The sequence below is a fragment of the Gopherus flavomarginatus genome, chromosome 14, assembly GCF_025201925.1.
Source record: "Gopherus flavomarginatus isolate rGopFla2 chromosome 14, rGopFla2.mat.asm, whole genome shotgun sequence".
In the NCBI taxonomy this organism is placed as follows: domain Eukaryota; kingdom Metazoa; phylum Chordata; order Testudines; family Testudinidae; genus Gopherus; species Gopherus flavomarginatus.
The window spans coordinates 36,014,014-36,031,128 of NC_066630.1; the positions used below are offsets into that span (position 1 = coordinate 36,014,014).

The 17,115-nt window shown below is 43.9% G+C and overlaps 2 protein-coding genes across 3 annotated transcripts in view; both read right to left on the reverse strand.

Moving 5' to 3' along the window:
• Positions 1-909, reverse strand: part of AMFR (autocrine motility factor receptor) — a 38,882-nt gene extending 37,973 nt beyond the window's left edge. Inside the window, exon 1 of one of the 2 annotated variants that reach the window (XM_050922777.1) lies at positions 568-909. In XM_050922777.1, coding sequence (XP_050778734.1) covers positions 568-774 — 207 coding nt within the window. In that variant the 5' untranslated portion in view covers positions 775-909. The remainder of the gene's footprint in view (positions 1-567) is intronic. The other variant, XM_050922776.1, reaches the window with a different exon arrangement.
• A 7,847-nt stretch (positions 910-8,756) lies between these two features.
• NUDT21 (nudix hydrolase 21) lies at positions 8,757-16,908 on the reverse strand. Its single transcript, XM_050922802.1, has 7 exons — positions 16,658-16,908; positions 14,184-14,384; positions 13,067-13,130; positions 11,692-11,781; positions 11,014-11,089; positions 10,156-10,270; positions 8,757-9,039 (listed from the first exon to the last, which is right to left on the reverse strand). Exons 1-7 carry the CDS (start codon positions 16,771-16,773, stop codon positions 9,018-9,020), a joined length of 684 nt encoding a protein of 227 aa, XP_050778759.1. The 5' UTR covers positions 16,774-16,908; the 3' UTR covers positions 8,757-9,017.
• Between the last annotated feature and the right edge of the window lie 207 nt (positions 16,909-17,115).

Consider the following 17,115-nt stretch of genomic DNA (forward strand, 5'->3'; position numbering starts at 1 on the left):
TTTCCTCCAAGTCTGGGGGACCCTGTTATCCCCAGAGGGAGCTGGAAGCCAAGCCAGGCATTTCTGGGGCCTGGTCCCTGGGGCAGCAAGGCAATTACACCCCCGGGGGATCCACAGGTCACCCTCCTGCAAAACGAGCCCCACAACATCACTCATTCCTTCGGGAATCCTTAGCCATCGCCAGCCCAGCTACCCACCCCTCAGCGCCCCCCAGAACCTCCAGCCCTGCTACCTGTCCTACAGGACCCTCTATGTCCCCAAACCCACTCCCAGCCCCCCGGGCCCCTCCCCCCCACTCCCAGCCCCCCCAGCCCCACTGCCCACCCCAGGGCCCCTCTCTCCTCCCTGCTGCCCAACCCAGGGCCTCTATCCCCCCACTCCCGCCCCTAGGTCCCTCTCTTCCCCCCCCCCAGGGCCTCTGTCCCCCCACTGCCCGCTCCCGGGCCCCTCTCTTCCCCCCCCCAGCCCCACTGCCCGCCCCCGGGCCCCTGTCCCCCCATTCCCGCCCTCGGGCCCCTCTCTCCCCCCCCCAGGGCCCCTCTCCCCCCACTCCCGCCCCGCTCTCACCCAGACGCAGAGGCTGTCAGACAGCAGGTAGTAGGCGATGTCCAGGGGCTGGGGCCCGGCGGCGGACGGCGGCTCCGAGTGGCCGGCGGGGCCCTGGCTGAGGGCGCGGTAGGCGCTGACGACGCTGGCGAGCAGCCCCAGCGCGCTGAGCCCGGTGTAGGTGCGCAGGCTGGGCCAGGGGAAGCGCTCCAGGAAGAGCAGCGGCATGGCGGCCCCGGGCCTCCGGCGGCCCCCTCCGCTTCCCTGAGCCGGGCCTGTCCCCCGCGGCCTAACCTCCCTCCCGGCGCCGCAGCCGCCGCCTCCCGCTCGCACTCCCGCGGACGCAGCTACGCGCCCCGACTCGCTGGCCCCCCGCGGGCTCCTCCTTCCTCTCCGCGCCGGGCCTGGGCGGGCGCCTCCCCCTGCTGCTGCCCCGGGCCTGCCCGCGGCCGCCGATCGCCCAGCACCACCCGCGGCTGGCGGGGCCTGAGGGGCGCGGGGTACTGGCGGGTAGGCAGGGGAAGGGGCAGGGAGGGCGGATGCGCTTTGATTTCCCTTCAACAGACGCCGCAAAGGAAAGGGCAAAGGGACGTCTCCCGTGGGGTGCAGCGATTTATTAGCCAAGTTCACAGTCGGGGCTGGCGCCTCATGGAAGCTGCAGACAGTGTGTAAGGTGGGGTAATGCACCCCATTGGGGGATAGGGTGAACAGATGTCCTGATTTTATAGGGACAGTCCTGATTTGGGGGTCTTTTTCTTGAACAGGCTCCTATTACCCTCCCACCCCAGTCTGGATTTTTCACACTTGCTGTCCGATCACCCGACTGGGGAAGCACCAGGTCCCAGAAGTGAGAGATGATTGAATGGGTCCTGGGGCCCTCGCTGTGTTTTTCGCAGTATGGAACTTGAAGGGTAAATGAGGCTATGAAAGACTTGGAGGTTTTTCAGACTATTCCACACCAGGGCAAACTCAGGGTCAGCTTCTGAAAGGTATTTAGGAGCCTAAAGATGCAGATGGGCACTTAGTGGGGTTATAAAAAAGAACCTAGGCACCTAACTGGCACTTAGGTATTTTTGAAAATCCCACTAGGCACCCATCGGCATCTTTAGGCACCCAAATACCTTTGAAAGTCTGGTCCTGAGTCCTTTAGAGGTTAGCAGATATGGCAAACACATGGAAGCCAGACCTAGTCTCTCCCTCTCTAGTTAGTATGCTTCAACAATGCTTTATACAACATTATAGATAGTGTCTAAAATAATAATCCAAACCATCAACAAATCAGTATCAAATCTGCCTATTTGCTGACAATCAGTGTTGAGATGCTGTTGTAAAAAATCTGGCCTTGCTGAAAGCAAATAGCATTATTTCACAATCCTTTCACTTAACACCCTTTAAAGTACTGGTTCTCAACCTTTCCAGACTACTGTACCCCTTTCAGGAGTCTGATTTCAGCCTCAGGTGGCAGAGCTGAAGCCAGAGCCCTACCACCCGGGGCTGAAGCATTTAACTTAGGCCTGGTCTACACTACACGTTTAAACCGATTTTAGCAGCATTAAACCGATTTAACGCTGCACCCGTCCACACTACGAGGCCCTTTATATTGATATAAAGGGCTCTTTAAATCAGTTTCTGTACTCCTCCCCAACGAGAGAAGTAGCGCTAAAATCGGTATTACCATATCTGAATAGGGTTAGTGTGGCCGCAAATCGACAGTATTGGCCTCCGGGTGGTATCCCACAGTGCACCACTGTGACCGCTCTGGACAGCAATCTGAACTCGGATGCAGTGGCCAGGTAAACAGGAAAAGCCCCGCGAACTTTTGAATTTCATTTCCTGTTTGCCCAGCGTGGAGCTCTGATCAGCACGGGTGGTGATGCAGTCGCAAATCCAATAAGAGCTCCAGCTTGGACCGTACAGGAGATACTGGATCTGATCGCTGTATGGGGAGACAAATCTGTTCTATCAGAGCTCCGTTACAGAAGACGAAATGCCAAAGCGTTTGAAAAAAATCTCCAAGCTACACGGTGCTGCGTGACAAGCGTAACGGAAAGCCAAAGAATCAAATGAATGCTCATGGAGGGAGGGAGGGGGTACTGAGGACTCCAGCTATCCCACAGTCCACAGCAGTCTCTGAAAACTATTTGCATTCTTGGCTGAGCTCCCAGTGCCTGTAGGTTCAAACACATTGTCTAGCGTGGTTCAGGGTATAGCTCGTCAATTTACTCCCTCCCCCCACCACGTGAAAGAAAAGGAAAGAAATTGTTTCTTGACTTTTTTCAGTGTCACCCTATGTCTACTGAATGCTGGTGGTAGATGCGATGCTGAAGCAGTGAAGAGCAGTATCCACTCCTCTCCCCTCCCTGGTGGCAGATGGTACAATATGACTGCTATCTGTTGTCACCATCAGCCCGTGAGTGCTCCTAGCTAGCCTTAGGTGAGGCTGGCCTGGGGCGCCTGGGTAAAAATAGGAATGATTCCTGGTCATTCTCAGTAGATGGTACAGAATGGCTGGTAACCATCCTCTTCATAGCAACTGGGGGCTGGGGGCCCTCCCTTTCCTGTGTAAAGAAAAGATTCTGTACTGCCTGGACTATCATAGCAACAGGATGCTGGGCTCCTCTCCTCCGCACCGCTTAATGTCCTGCCTGGACTGTCATAGCACCGGGAGGCTGCCTCCCCCTCATTTTATCTCACTAACAAGTCACTGTTTCTTATTCCTGCATTCTTTATAACTTCATGACACAAATGGTGAGGACACAGCCACAGTAGCCCAGGAAGGTTGGAGGAGGAGGGAAGCAACGGGTGGGGTTGTTGCAGGGGCACCCCCCGTGAATGGCATGTAGCTCATCATTTCTGCGGGATCTGACATGGAGCAGCTGTGCTCTCTGATACACTAGTTCTCTAGTACACTTGCCCCATATCCTAGGCAGGACTGAGTCTATTTTTAGAAACCATAAAGGAGGGATTGACTTAGGGAGTCATTACCAGTTTTGCCTTTGCACCCCCGGCCGACCTCACCCAGGGGCACCCAAGATAGCAGCAGGCAGCACAGAACGACAGATAACCGTCATCTTACTGCCAATTTACAACGGCAGCAGACAGTACAGAACAACTGATAACCATCTCTGCTATCATGCAAAAGCAAACGAATGCTGCTGTGTAGCGCTGCAGTAACGCCTCTGTTAGCGGCATCCAGTACACATACGGTGACAGTAAAAAAAAAGCTGAACGGGCTCCATGGTTGCCGTGCTATGGCGTCTGCCAGGGCAATCCAGGGAAAAAGGACACGAAATGATTGTCTGCCGTTGTTTTCCCGGAGGAAGGAATGACTGACGACATTTACCCAGAACCACCCACGACAATGCTTTTTGCCCCATCAGGCACTGGGATCTCAACCCAGAATTCCAAGGGGCGGGGGAACCTGCGGGAACTATGGGATAGCTACAGAATAGCTACCCACAGTGCAACGCTCTGGAAATCGACGCTAGCCTCGGACCATGGACGCACATCGCCGAATTAATGTGCTTAGTGTGGCCACGTGCACTCGACTTTATACAATCTGTTTTACAAAACCAGTTTATGTAAAATCGGAATAATCCCGTAGTGTAGACGTACCCTTAGCTTCGCGGGGCCCACTGTGGTGTGGGGCCCCAGGCAATTGCCCTGCTTGCCACCCACTAACACCAATCCTGCACTTGCAACTTCCCTAACCCCATCCCAGATCGAGAAACACTGACATAGTATATAGAGCAGTATAAACAAGTCGTCCATATGAAATTTTAGGTTGTACTGACTTAGCTAGTGCTTTTTATGCTGCCTGTTGTAAAACTAGGCAAATATCCAGATGAGTTGACATGGCCCCTGGAAGATCACTGCATACCCACAGTGGTATGTGGATCCCTGCTCGAGAACCACTGCTTAAAAATAAATGTAATGTGTGTCAAGGTGCATGGAGAACTGAAGTTTTTCCACTAAACGTGACAGTGGTTTTTCCACATACAGCCATACCAGCTTGCCTCAACCTGGCCCTGAAGGAACCATTAGTAGGGGTGAGGAAACAGCTGTCCTGGTTAGTCTGTGTCCTATGAAACGTCATTGAAACGAGTGAAATCTCCATTGTGAACTAGACAGATATCCAGTTCATTTCACATAGGCCAAACCACCACCAGCTGGCTGTTGATTAATCAGTTAACTCACACTTAACTCAAAAAATTAATCATGATTAAAATATTAATATCCATTAATTCCAGTTTTAATCACACCATTAAACAATAGAATACCAATTGAAATTTATTAAATATTTTTGGATAATTTTATATATTTTCAAATATACTGATTTCAGTTACAACACAGAATACAAAGTGTACAGTACTCACTTTATATTATTCTTACAAATATTTACAGTAAAAATGATCAAATAGTATTTCTCAATTCACCTTATACAAGTACAGTAGTGCAATCTCTTTAATCCTGAAAGTGCAACTTAGAAATATAGATTTTGTTATATAACTGCACTCAAAAAACAAAAAAAAATGTAAAACTTTACAGCCTACATTCCACTCAGTTCTACTTCTTCTTCAGCCAATCACTAAGACAAACAAGTTTGTTTACATTTATGGGAGATAATGCTGCCCACTTATTTATGTCACCTGAAACTGAGAACAAGTGTTCACATGGCACTTCTTTAGCTGGCATTGCAAGGTATTTACATGCCAGATATGCTAAACATTCATATGCCCCTTCATGCTTCGGCCACCATTCCAGAGGACATGCTTCCATGCTGATGATGTTCCTTAAAAAAATAATGCATTAATTGTGACTGAACTCCTTGGGGGAGAATTGTATGACTCCTGCTCTCTTTTACCCACATTGTAACATATATTTCATGTTATAGCAGTCTCGGATGATGACCCAGAACCTGTTACTCATTTTAACAATGCTTTCGCTGCAGATTGGATAAAACGCAAAGAATGTACCACTGTGAGATTTCTGAAGATAGCTACAGCACTTGACCCAAGGTTTAAGAATCTGAAGCGTCTTCCAAAATCTGAAAGGAACAAGGTGCGGTGCATGCTTTCAGAAATCTTAAAAGAGCAACACGCCCATGCAGAAACTACAGAACCCGAATCACCAAAAAGGAAAATCAACCTTCTGCTGGTGGCATCTGAGTCAGATAATGAAAATGAATGTGTCAGTCCACACTGCTTTGGATCGTTATTGAGCAGAACCCATCATTAGCATGCAGGCATGTCCTCTGGAATGGTGGTTGAAGCATTAAGGGACATATGAATCTTTAGCGCATTTGGCATGTAAATACCTTGTGATACCAGCTACAACAGCACCATGCAAATGCCTGTTCCTACTTTCAGGTGACATTGGAAACAAGCAGGCAGCATGATCATCTGCAAGTGTAAACAAACTTGTTTGTGTGAGCGATTGGCTGAACAAGTAAGACTAAGTGGACTTGTAGGCACTAAAGTTTTACATTGTTTTATTTTTTAATGCAGTTTTTTGGGTACATAATTCTACAATTGTAAGTTCAACTTTCATGATAGAGATTGCACTACAGTACCTGTATTAGGTGAATTGAAAAAAACTTGTTTTTTACATATTTGTAATCAAAAATAAATATGAAGTGAGCACTGTACACTGTTGTAATTGAAATCAATATATTTAAAATGTAGAAAACTTTCAAACATATTTAAATAAATGGTATTCTATTATTAAGTGCTATTAATTGTGATTAATTTTTTTTAATCGCTTCACAGCCCTAGCTTATTTTTAACTTCCATGTGCAAGGTTTATTTGTTGAGTTTTCTTAGCTTTTAAAATGGTCACCTAATTGCTAATTCAGAGGAACTAGGTTTATGTTTTTTTGCCACATGGTGGCACTGAAGCAGTAGTCCATTTTGCAATTTTATTTTTGCAGTCAATATTGGTTAGCCTCCACCATAATGGTAAAAAGGAGAATTGGTTGTTTAAATTAGCAATACATCATACCACATCATACAAGTATTTAAAAACTAATTAGTCTCATTTTCCATACCACTGTGAGGCTCATGTAATATTAAAATTCCTACCATTCTTAGTCTGTTATGTCAAACTTAATTACATGTATCCATCACGGCAATTCTTGCATTGAACACTCAGTATTTATTTTTAAATGCCATTTGTAGAATTTATTTGGCATGCAGCTTTGGCTTTTCCAATTCTCTTTTTTGCTATTATAGTCCAGCAATAGATTTTCCTCAGCAGCTACATGACAACTTACACTCTTGTTCAGGTCTAGGATGGTAAAAAGTGTGAATTAAAAATTGTAACAGGCATTATGTAGACACTCAGACAGCAAATGTACAATACTAATTCCAATAAGCATTGAATGTTTAATCACCTACCCCTTATTTTAGGCCCAAGTTTATCTCCCTTGTTTTTTTTTTAATGGCAAATCATTCCTCAGAAATGTTGATCAGATATTGAGGCTTGTTATTTACATTAATTTCATACTAGGCTTGGGCTTTTCAAAGGATCAGATTTCTTTCTCCACTCCTTTCTCTCCTTGTAACAGAAGTTACTAGATGCTCTTTCCACTTTGTGTTCATATTCCCTCACCCTGCATCAAACATCCCACAAAATACCCTCAACTGTAACTCCCCTAGTGTGCAGGACTCAGTTCCCCTGCTCATTGTCACAAGGTAGAGCCTCCAAAGTTGTCAGGTTAGCAGAAGGTGCACATTTCTCACCTGTAGCATTTGGCTTTGGAGCGAAGCCCAGAGCTGGAGCACGACCGGTAGGTTTTATGCCCGGAGCAATTCAAAAATTTGATTGCTCCAAATCCCTGTATCCAAAGCTAGATGCTGGGACACAGACTGTTAACTAATTCTTCTGGGGACAACTACAATAGCAATCAGCTTCTGTCTTAGGGAGCAATACAGCCAAAACAGAATTTAGAATTAATCTGTAAGTTTAATATCCCAACTGGGGGTTTCTCCCAAAATGCTGTCTCTCCTTACGAAGTATGGTTTCGATGTGGAGGAGTAAGTACAGTAGTAACTTAAGGAAAAGTGAGAGAGGGAAGAGAGCTCCTAACACAGGTTCATGATGGGGCAGGAAGCCAAGGACAGTTTTCAAACCTGGGTGCCTAAAATTAAATTCCTAAATAGAAGTGACTTGAGATTCTAAGCAGCTGCACTTCCTATGGAGTTCTCTACAAATCAGAAAATACCTCAGAAAATAAAACCAATTCATTTATTCAGGAGCCTAGCTTTAGGCATCAAGTCTGTAGTCAGTTTTTTTGTTTGTTTTAAATAAAGTTCCTACACAATGGAGTCCCCGTATCTCCTCCCTCCAACATTTCAGCACAATATATTTTAAGGCAGTTCTGTTTAAATTCTTTTTTGTTTCTAGCGTAGCTCAGACATATTGTGTAAGTTAGCCATTAGTCCATACTATGGATGGATATGGTACCATTAGGAAAGCGCTTGACGTATTATTTTAGTGTACTCCTTTTTTCAATTTATAGAAGATATCTTTTAAAAAATAATTTGACACACCCAAAGAGAGAATCCTAGTTGTTTGGGTATGTTTAATACTGGAAGTAGATTGAGGTAAACTGAGAAAATGAGATCCCTGAGTCTCAACAATCCTTTCTAAGAAGAAACAGGTATAAAGTTAAACTATAGGAGCTCGGCTCAGTAAGGAGACAGCTCCTAGGGCTTGGGAAGATAAATATTTCAATGCAGTTACCAATCTAAATTCAGTTCTACAGCCCTGCCCCCAGGACCAATCAGAAAAGTGCTCCTTTAAGGCTCTTTAGGGTATTTTCATATTTTACCTGGATCCCATTAGTTAATATAGGACAGTCCCATGAAGGGTTTTCTGATTGAAATCAGCTGTGTTCTACATAACTCCACTGAGATCACCAGTAATGAGCAGTCAAGTTCCCACACCAGTCAAGGTCAGTTTTACCGATAGCAATGGCCCACCTTGCCACTTATTCCCCCACGTGCTCTCTGCTCAGGAAAGCACAAGCTTGAATACTCAGTTAACATACTAGGTCCTCCCTGAAATGTTTCTTTCCCCACTCCCCCCCATTATCTAGACCTACTGTTGCCCTCAAGCCATACCCTGGAAGAAAGCATTAGCTTTAATTTCTCACCCACCTTCAGTAAGATATTCCAAATAGCTATAATATAAGAAATAGACAAACATAATCCAATCTATTTTGTTTAATGTTGTACAAAAAAAACTGGTGACTATTACAATGAAAAGTGATTAAAACACTGAATCACATTCGCCATCCCACTATCTAAACAGTTGAGATTCACTTCGCTATTCAGACAATAGAAAGTTTAGCGGTTTTCAGGAAAAAAAAGAAAAAAAATCCTTGCGTCACATGTATTCTTCCCTCTACATCTTAAAGCTGTGCTCACAGAGACGGCTTCTTCTATCACACTCTTCAAGTATATGGGAATTCAGTTGTAAATAAAATTGAATCTATAATAAAAAATAGTTGCACCATACAAGAGATTTATTTTCATCATTTATATGTAGAAAGTGATTAAATGAGTTGTGTGTGCAATATTTTATTTCTGAGCTAAACAAACTCACACCTGACAGAAAGCAAAGATGAAATTTCCAGTCATGAAGTATTTGTACTTCAATCAGTAATTGTCTACAGCAGGTAGACACTAACTTCAGCTTTACACAAAAGTATACTAAAGGATCCAATCCTACAGAACTAATTCTTCTTGAACCTTCAAAATAGCTTCTCTGGAAGAGAAAAGCCAATGTGAATTTTGTTTCCATTGTGGAGGGGGAAGTCTTATAGTGTGGAAGAAAACTGCTATTGGACAAACACTGCATATGTCAGGCATGAACAAGAAGCTTCACATGAGAGTTATAAACGCTTAAAATTGAAGTTTGCAGAGTGAACGTAGAGACCATTATGCAAGAAATGTGAAATCTAATTTGTATTGTGTCAAGTATGTACTGATCTCAATTGTCAGATGTCCTTGCTTTTAACTGCTTAGGATCCAGGTTTAGAGATTTGAGACTTCAGCTCTGGTTAAGTTATTGCAAGTGTAGTAATTCACAATAATACAACCTGTGCCTGCTTAAAGATCAGCATTGTTAGTTTTTTGGAAGAGACTTCCTTTGTGGTCTTTATATAGGAAAAGTGAAAATTACACCAGCAGTTGCAAAGGCTGATAGCAGATAAAGTGGGAGATAAAAATAAAGAGTAAGAATGGTACAAGCCTTTTAGGATGCTACCAGTTCTCACATCTCAGAGATTTTTCCATGCAAGCAGGTGGATGTGACTGGTAAAGAATGGAACCTCTTTCACTGACAGTTGACAAATTAACCTGTGGGTTGCATGGCAAGTTACTTGAGTAGATGCTCCGTGACACCACAGGCGACACAAAGAGTAAGATCACCGAGCTCTCAATCCTGATGAGGTAGAAACTATTTTCAGTAAAGGAGAAGGCTAAGGAATGCATATTTCTTATCCGAATGGCAGTGATGCACCTCAAAATATATTATAAAAAATGCTGGGAAATGTATTAGTCAGCATAGTAGTTGCTTATACTGTGAATCCGCTGCATACTATACCTGCTCAAAAGCTGAGGAAGGCTGGAAATGATAGGTCCATATCCTGGGGCATTGTCATAGAGCTCAAACAACGGTGCAGCTACCAGCTTGTAATTTTTTGGGACTGCAAACAAAGCTAAAAATGAATCCAAGATAGTATTAACAATGGAAAAGTTGTTTCAAACAATTTCAAACTAAGGTTTCACTTAGGGTCCCCCGCACCCCATCTTTAAATACAAAATCACCTCACTGTCATCCAAAACTACAGTGTTCCAATGGGCTTATTTTATACAATTAGAAGTGGAGCTCTTATGCTGGGATTTTGTACAACCCACCTATTATCCTGGCAAAGGATCCCAGTTTATGAGGACTCCAAATCGGGATAAATTAAAAAAAAATGAATATTTTTATTAACATTATATATAAATATCCTATTTGAAATGGACAATGTAGTCAGTGGAAGATTGAAAGCTTAGATATTGGTCCAATAAAAGATATTATCTCACCCACTTTGTCAGCCTGTGTTAAGGCCTGAAATCTTATAATCTATTAAAATAATTTGAATGAAATACAAAAACAAACAAACAGTACATGCTTGCTGCCAAGTTTTAAAGAATACCGACGAGTCATTTTCTTTGACTATATTTTAATTATTTTGCATTCGGGGTATGAGCTCATTTATTTCTCTCACCCCACTCCCTTTAGCAGAACACTTACGAAACTTTGTTTATGGGCCTTGCTTTACAGAGGACAAGCTTGTTTCCATTACGATCAGTTTAACACCACATTTGTTTTCAATATGAAATGTGAAACTGTTGTCTTAGTAGTTGCACACAAAAAACCAGAACACTGATTAGAATCTCTGCTACAAATGCTTACCCTTTTCCTGCAGCTGAACCAAGAAGAGCTTTTTGTGCTCTTTAGGTTTTGTAATATGAGCTGGAATATATGGATACTGAGGGGAAAAAAAAAGAAGTTTAATTAGTTTGTACAGCACTCTGAAAGTACATAGTGATCTGTAATTGCTTCTTAAAGAATTGGGACTAAGTCACAGAGAAGGACATCTCCACATAAAAAGCAACTACATATGATGCACCTTTATTCACTTTTTTAAAGACTATATTATAAAACATTAAGACATTGAGCCCCCACAGTAAAGTTTTCAGAGTCTAGAAAATGTTGGCAGTCTCAAGATGGGATCACCATATTAAACTAGGAAACAGGTAAGAACAATCCAGGACAGCAAGAGAAATCGAACTACAGTGCCAAGCACGTTCTCAACAATTAAAAATAAAAGTTTAAAGGGAGCTTATCTTCTTTACAGGATAGATGTACTACTTACACCACATTCTAAAAAACTAAAGCTCAACTGTAGTTTGAGTCTCTAGTGCAGCCAGCAAAAGGAACAAATCTTTAAGGAAACAAAAAACCCAACAGAAACCTGACATGCCATGGCTGCCCAAAAAAGTTGATTAGTAAATGGACTCAGTTTTTTGCAGAAACACACCTTGCTAATTATTTTTAATCATCAAAATTTATGCAGGCATGGACACTCACCTGTGGAGGTTCAAAGTTTGGTCTCCACCAGTTACCAATGCAGTCATCAATCACCCAGTCTTGCTGAACTCCATCCTGACGTCCCAGTATCTGTCAAAATCCAGTTGCAGTCAGAAAACCTCTATATGCTCCATTGCTAATACTCTTAGGAACCAGATACTGGAAGCATTAAGGGATGCTGTAATAAGGGTTTAATGCAATTCAGAGCCAAGCTAAAGTAGTCTTATATTAGTGTTAAAATACTTGTGTACTAACCGACGTAAGGCATCCTCATGCTCCAGACAAGGTATAAAACTAAGCTTAACTACATCTCTCAGGGTGGGATTTTGCACATCTCTGAGAGATGCAGCTATGCTGAAGTAACTTTTCAGTGCAGATCAGCCTTTAGAAACATTTTTTGAAAATATGGTTCTCAAATGCAATTAAGTGTAATTGACCCCAAGAGCTACAATATGACACCATTTAATCAGAACTCACAGGAGTTGTCTAAGTAATGGATTCTCCCTGGTGTATAAATTAAGCACCTAGTTCAGGATAGCGGAGGACAATTGAATTTGATGCAGAGTTATCCACAATGAGGCCCTTATCATTGACTGGGTCTATCTATCACCACCACTGTATCTGAGCATCATAATCTGATCTATTTAGCCTCACAATACCCGTGAGGTAGAGAAGTGTTAACCCCATTTTACAGATGGGAAACTGAGGCACGGAGAGGCTATGGGGAGAGCTGTCTAAGGTTGTGCCAGGTCACATAGGAAAGTCTGCAATGAACAGGGAATTGAACCCCGGTCCCTCAAGTCCTAGGCTAGTGCCCTAACCACTGGAAAACTCTGCTTCTCTCTGGCAGAGACAGACAGCAGTTTTCTGAGGCCCTGGGCCAGGAGCAAGTGGAGGCCCTCTGCTCTGCCTGCCTAGCTTCTGCCAGGGACAGGGCTTGCCCCGCTCCGCTCGCCACTCCAGCCAGGGACGGGTTTGCAGCACGGGGGCTTGCCCCACTCCCCAGCGGGAGTGCCGAGTGGTTAGAGTGAGGCAAGCCCTCGCACCTGGACCTGTTCCCACAGGAGCACCATGCAGGCAGAGCAGGTCACCCATTTTTCCCAGGACCCCCAAATGGCAGGGGCTCTGGGCCCGGGCCCCCTTGGCCCAGTGGCTAATCTACCACTGCTCTCTAGCACTATCATAATACAAATGAAATAGTATATCATACTATATGAACTACCAGAAAGAAGTTAGTTGGGAATCACTGAAGCACTCAAAAGGCTAGGAATGGCAAAAAGGCTATTTATAATGTTTTGTCCAAAAACATTCAAGAACAAGTCAACATTCAATTGCACTGGAGATAACTAACAAGAGACAAATGAAGAAAATATACCTCTGTCATTAAACGTTTGAGACCTTCTACCTCATCTTCTCCTGGATTGAGTTCTCCACCTGGTCTGTGAAAAATTAATGATGAGAGCTAATGTTATATCTTTTATTTTATTTACAGATATATTCACAGGTAACTTTAAGAGACTCTCAATTCTTCAGTTTTACGGATTTACAAACTCACTTTCAAGCTCTTGACAGAGGAAAGAGCCAAAAGAACCTGAACTTTCAAATTTCACCTTGCTGGATTTATTACAACTTCAAAACTAAATAGGATAGCATGCATAGTCACTATGATTTTTTGAGGTGATCACCTCCAATCTGTTTTTTGATGGCTACAATGACTTATTTTCAGCAAGATGTGATAAACAATAACGTGCACTGTTCCTACAAGGACTTTTTAAAAGGGGACAGTTTAGCTACAAAATTTAACAGAAAGGGACTAATCATTTTAGAAAAATGCAAAAAAAGGAAACGGGTAGGTTTGGCTGTAGGAATTGCGCCTCCATTTGTTTTTACCCCAAAAACAACACTTGTAGGAGTGCACAAAAACAAGAAGTTAACCCATTGCGGGAAGATCATCAGACCAGTGCAGGATTGTCCGGATAACCCAACAGGTCTTTCCCACCTCGAATTCAGAATTTTGTGAAATTTACAAAAATTAGTCTACTTTCTCTTTCCAGATCAAGAAAAGCATAGCAAGGAAACAGGATTATCTATAAGCAGCTAGACTTTTAAAATTCAGCCTCAATGATCTAAGATGTTAACTGGAGTGTGTTTATACATGACTTGTCTTCATCATATCCCTTCATTCAGGGGCAATAATAGTTACTGGTGATAAATTCTAAGAACATCACCTATTGATAATGTGTACTACAATGAAGACTAACAGTCAGCACACTTAATAGCACATCATCATCAACTTTCTGCAGGAGAGAGATGATTCAGAATGTTTCTCCATATAAACATTTGCAACAGCTGGAACTCATGCTTCAATCCATGCTCAATTAGTACAGCTGAGCAGTCTGTACACTTGCTGTACGACTAATCTGTTATCTGGTAATGCTTTGCCATTCTTCTAAATCTTACTGCAATGTCAAGTTCCAACAATATACACTTACAGTTTGAAGAACGTTGTACCTAGCTGCAATAGTAACACATGGGGCAGCCTATGCTCGTGCACAATCAGAACACCCTCTACAGTCCGCCTCATTCCAATCTTGTCAAATTCTTCCCTCATGCGCTGAAACCGAGCTGCCACTGAACTGTCCTTCTCATAAAGGGGTTCCTTTGTGCCAAATGTATAATTTGTAAGTGGATACCTGGGAGGGGAAAAAAAAAAATAAAAAATCACATATTACTATATCATGAAGACTAATCCAGATCTCCCATGCATAAGTGCATAGTACTTAACTTGAGGATCAGCTACCATAGCTGCACAGTTAGCAATCACTGATTTCAAAATATTTACGATGAAATTTCCACACATATGCTGCCTATTCTCTTCTGGGTGCAGTTCAAAGTTACTGCTTATAATCTACAGAGTTCTAATTAAATTATTTGGGCTCCACTGATGTGAGAGACTGTCCTTCTGCCACCACAAGAGTTAGCTGCTGGGTCACACTCAGTAACTGGTCCAGGCTTTGAAGCTTTCTGCAAATGGCAGTAAGAGACTCAAGTAAAGAACCCATACCTCTGTGACCAACTGGATCTCAGCACCCGCCTGAGTTAGGAAAGATTTTAAACTTGTGGTTTAAAAATCTGTTTTAATAGACTTTTGAACACTCATTCTAATAACAGGGACTAGGTTTGTTAGTGAGCAGGGGATGTTCCATTCTATTTTGTTGATTTGTACCTGATTTTATTGATCTGTGGTGTGCAGGTGCTTTGATGAAATATGCCAATATACATTTCTAAATAAGACTCAGTTCAATTTGATGACTATTAAGGTAATTATAAACATTCAACTTGAACTCTGTCTTTTTTTGGTTCTTCTTTTCTACAACCTTAATCTTAGGGACAGCTTCCCAAATTCTACCTTGGAATTCTCTCCACCTCTGCCCCCACTCTGCACAGAAACCACAAAGGCTAGCATTCCGAATACCATAGCCTGCTCTCATGCATACTGCTATTCTATAAGCAACTCTAGTTTTAGAAGCTCTTAATGAACATTCTCTCAAATCCAGGTCCCTGGTTTCTGATCACTGGTGTCTTTATTACCTGCATTACCATTTTCTCCTCTTCATCTGTAGCTTTAGCATTTCATCACTACTTTCTACTTACACTTGATTTATTCCAAAAATCTTAAATTCCAATTCAGTCTCTAAAATAAGGTTATATTTACCATACAGTAATGCTGTCCACTTTATAAATGGCTCATATTCTTTAACCTGGGTCCAAAAAAAATTCTACCTGTACTGATAACACAAATTCCAACGAATTACAGCTTCCTGCTGATTTATTTTTCCTCCAGAAGGAAACCCTGAACATTAACATTTTCACTTTTTAAAATGAGTCTTATCCCTTTCAGCTGTGAGAATAAACTCAACTATATAAAAAGTGATGCATGACTCTCTTTTTGAGTTTGTAATTGTTAACTACTGACTATTACATTTGTTATTTGCTGTTACTGCAACTTCACAAATCTACCTATCAAAGAAGAAAGTACCAGAATGCCCTGCCCATTGTAAAGCAAAGCTTGCTTCAGGAGATGGTCCACTAAGGCAGTTACATAAAGAAAATATTTTAATTGCACATTAGCACTTGCATCTTTGATACTCGGTGTAAACCATGTTGTATCCTGCAGCTCCCAGCAGTCCAAATATTAAATATTTTTACTGTAGTCAGCAAATGGATAAGGAATGGTGTTCCTAGCCTCTGTTTGTCAGAGGGTGGAGATGGATGGCAGGAGAGAGATCACTTGATCATTACCTGTTAGGTTTACTGCCTCTGGGACACCTGGCATTGGCCACTGTCAGTAGACAGGACACTGGGCTGGATGGACCTTTGGTCTGACCCAATATGGTCTTCTCATTAAACTCTAAACAGTGAACACACGTGGGGGTACAAACTTCTATATCCCATACTCAAACTAGGATACTACAGTGATAGATGCAATATAAAAACCAAAGTAGAACAGATGTGCTGGGCTCCAAAAGTAACGTGCTCTTCATTTCACTAGGTAGCAGCACAATAGCTACACCTTCAGCTACTCAGAGGGGGATGGTCCAAAAGCCCCTATTCACAGACTGAAGGTCTCCTCCAGACCAAGAGGCCTTCCCATTTACTCAGATGGGGTCAGGAGGGACCTTCTTCCTGCGGACCGGGGGGTCGGGCTGAGGTATAAGCAGGGAGATGGGGAGAAAGAGTTGATGCCTTTCTCCAGCGTCTGCAGTTCCCGGGAACTGAGGGGATTTTCTCCGTCTCCCGGAAACCGGGGGAGATCTACGGTACACGGGGCGGGTCTCTCGCACAGAGAGAAGGGGTGTCTCTCTGGGGGGGAGGGGTAAGGAGGGGTCTTGCCCCCGGGGCCAGGCACTCACAGGCGGATGGCCTGGTCCCGCGGGGGCCGGGGGCGCGGGGGCCTGGTACTCACAGGTTGATGGTCCGCTCCAGCGTGAGCGGCTTGGTCTGCTGGATGTATTTGTTCCCGAACTGGTTCACCCCGCGGGGCCAGCCGGTCTGCGAGCGGTTGGGCGGCACCACGGACATGGTGGGGCGGCAGCGGGCGGGACTGGGTCACTGCTGCTCAGCGGCGGGAGCAGCTTCCACCATTAGCATCCCCGCCAGGCCTCACACACGGCCACGGGCTCCGCCGGAACCGCCTGCCCGCGCGCCGGAAAGGGGAACCATAGAGACTGGAGCACAGAGCGCCTGGACCATGGAGAGCGGCAATGACGCCTCTTCCACCGCCTACCCGTCTGGCCGCTAAACCCGCCCGCCCCCAAGCGTCCCTATTGGCTGCTGTAGCCCAGCGCCTGGCCTATCAGAGCTTTGCTCTGCCCATCCCGATTGGCTCCGGTGCCTGCGCGAGGGATGATGGGAGTTGTAGGC

What these genes read in the sequence shown, in the direction of transcription:
- NUDT21 (XM_050922802.1), bottom strand. Translation starts at nt 16,773, where the DNA reads ATGTCCGTGGTGCCGCCCAACCGCTCGCAGACCGGCTGGCCCCGCGGG. An exon ending in GGTACAACGTTCTTCAAACT is followed by an intron (nt 13,131 to 14,183) that starts GTAAGTGTATAT and finishes AATTTTTCACAG; the next exon opens with ACCAGGTGGAGAACTCAATC. An exon ending in CAAACTTTGAACCTCCACAG is followed by an intron (nt 11,090 to 11,691) that starts GTGAGTGTCCAT and finishes TTTTCCCCTCAG; the next exon opens with TATCCATATATTCCAGCTCA.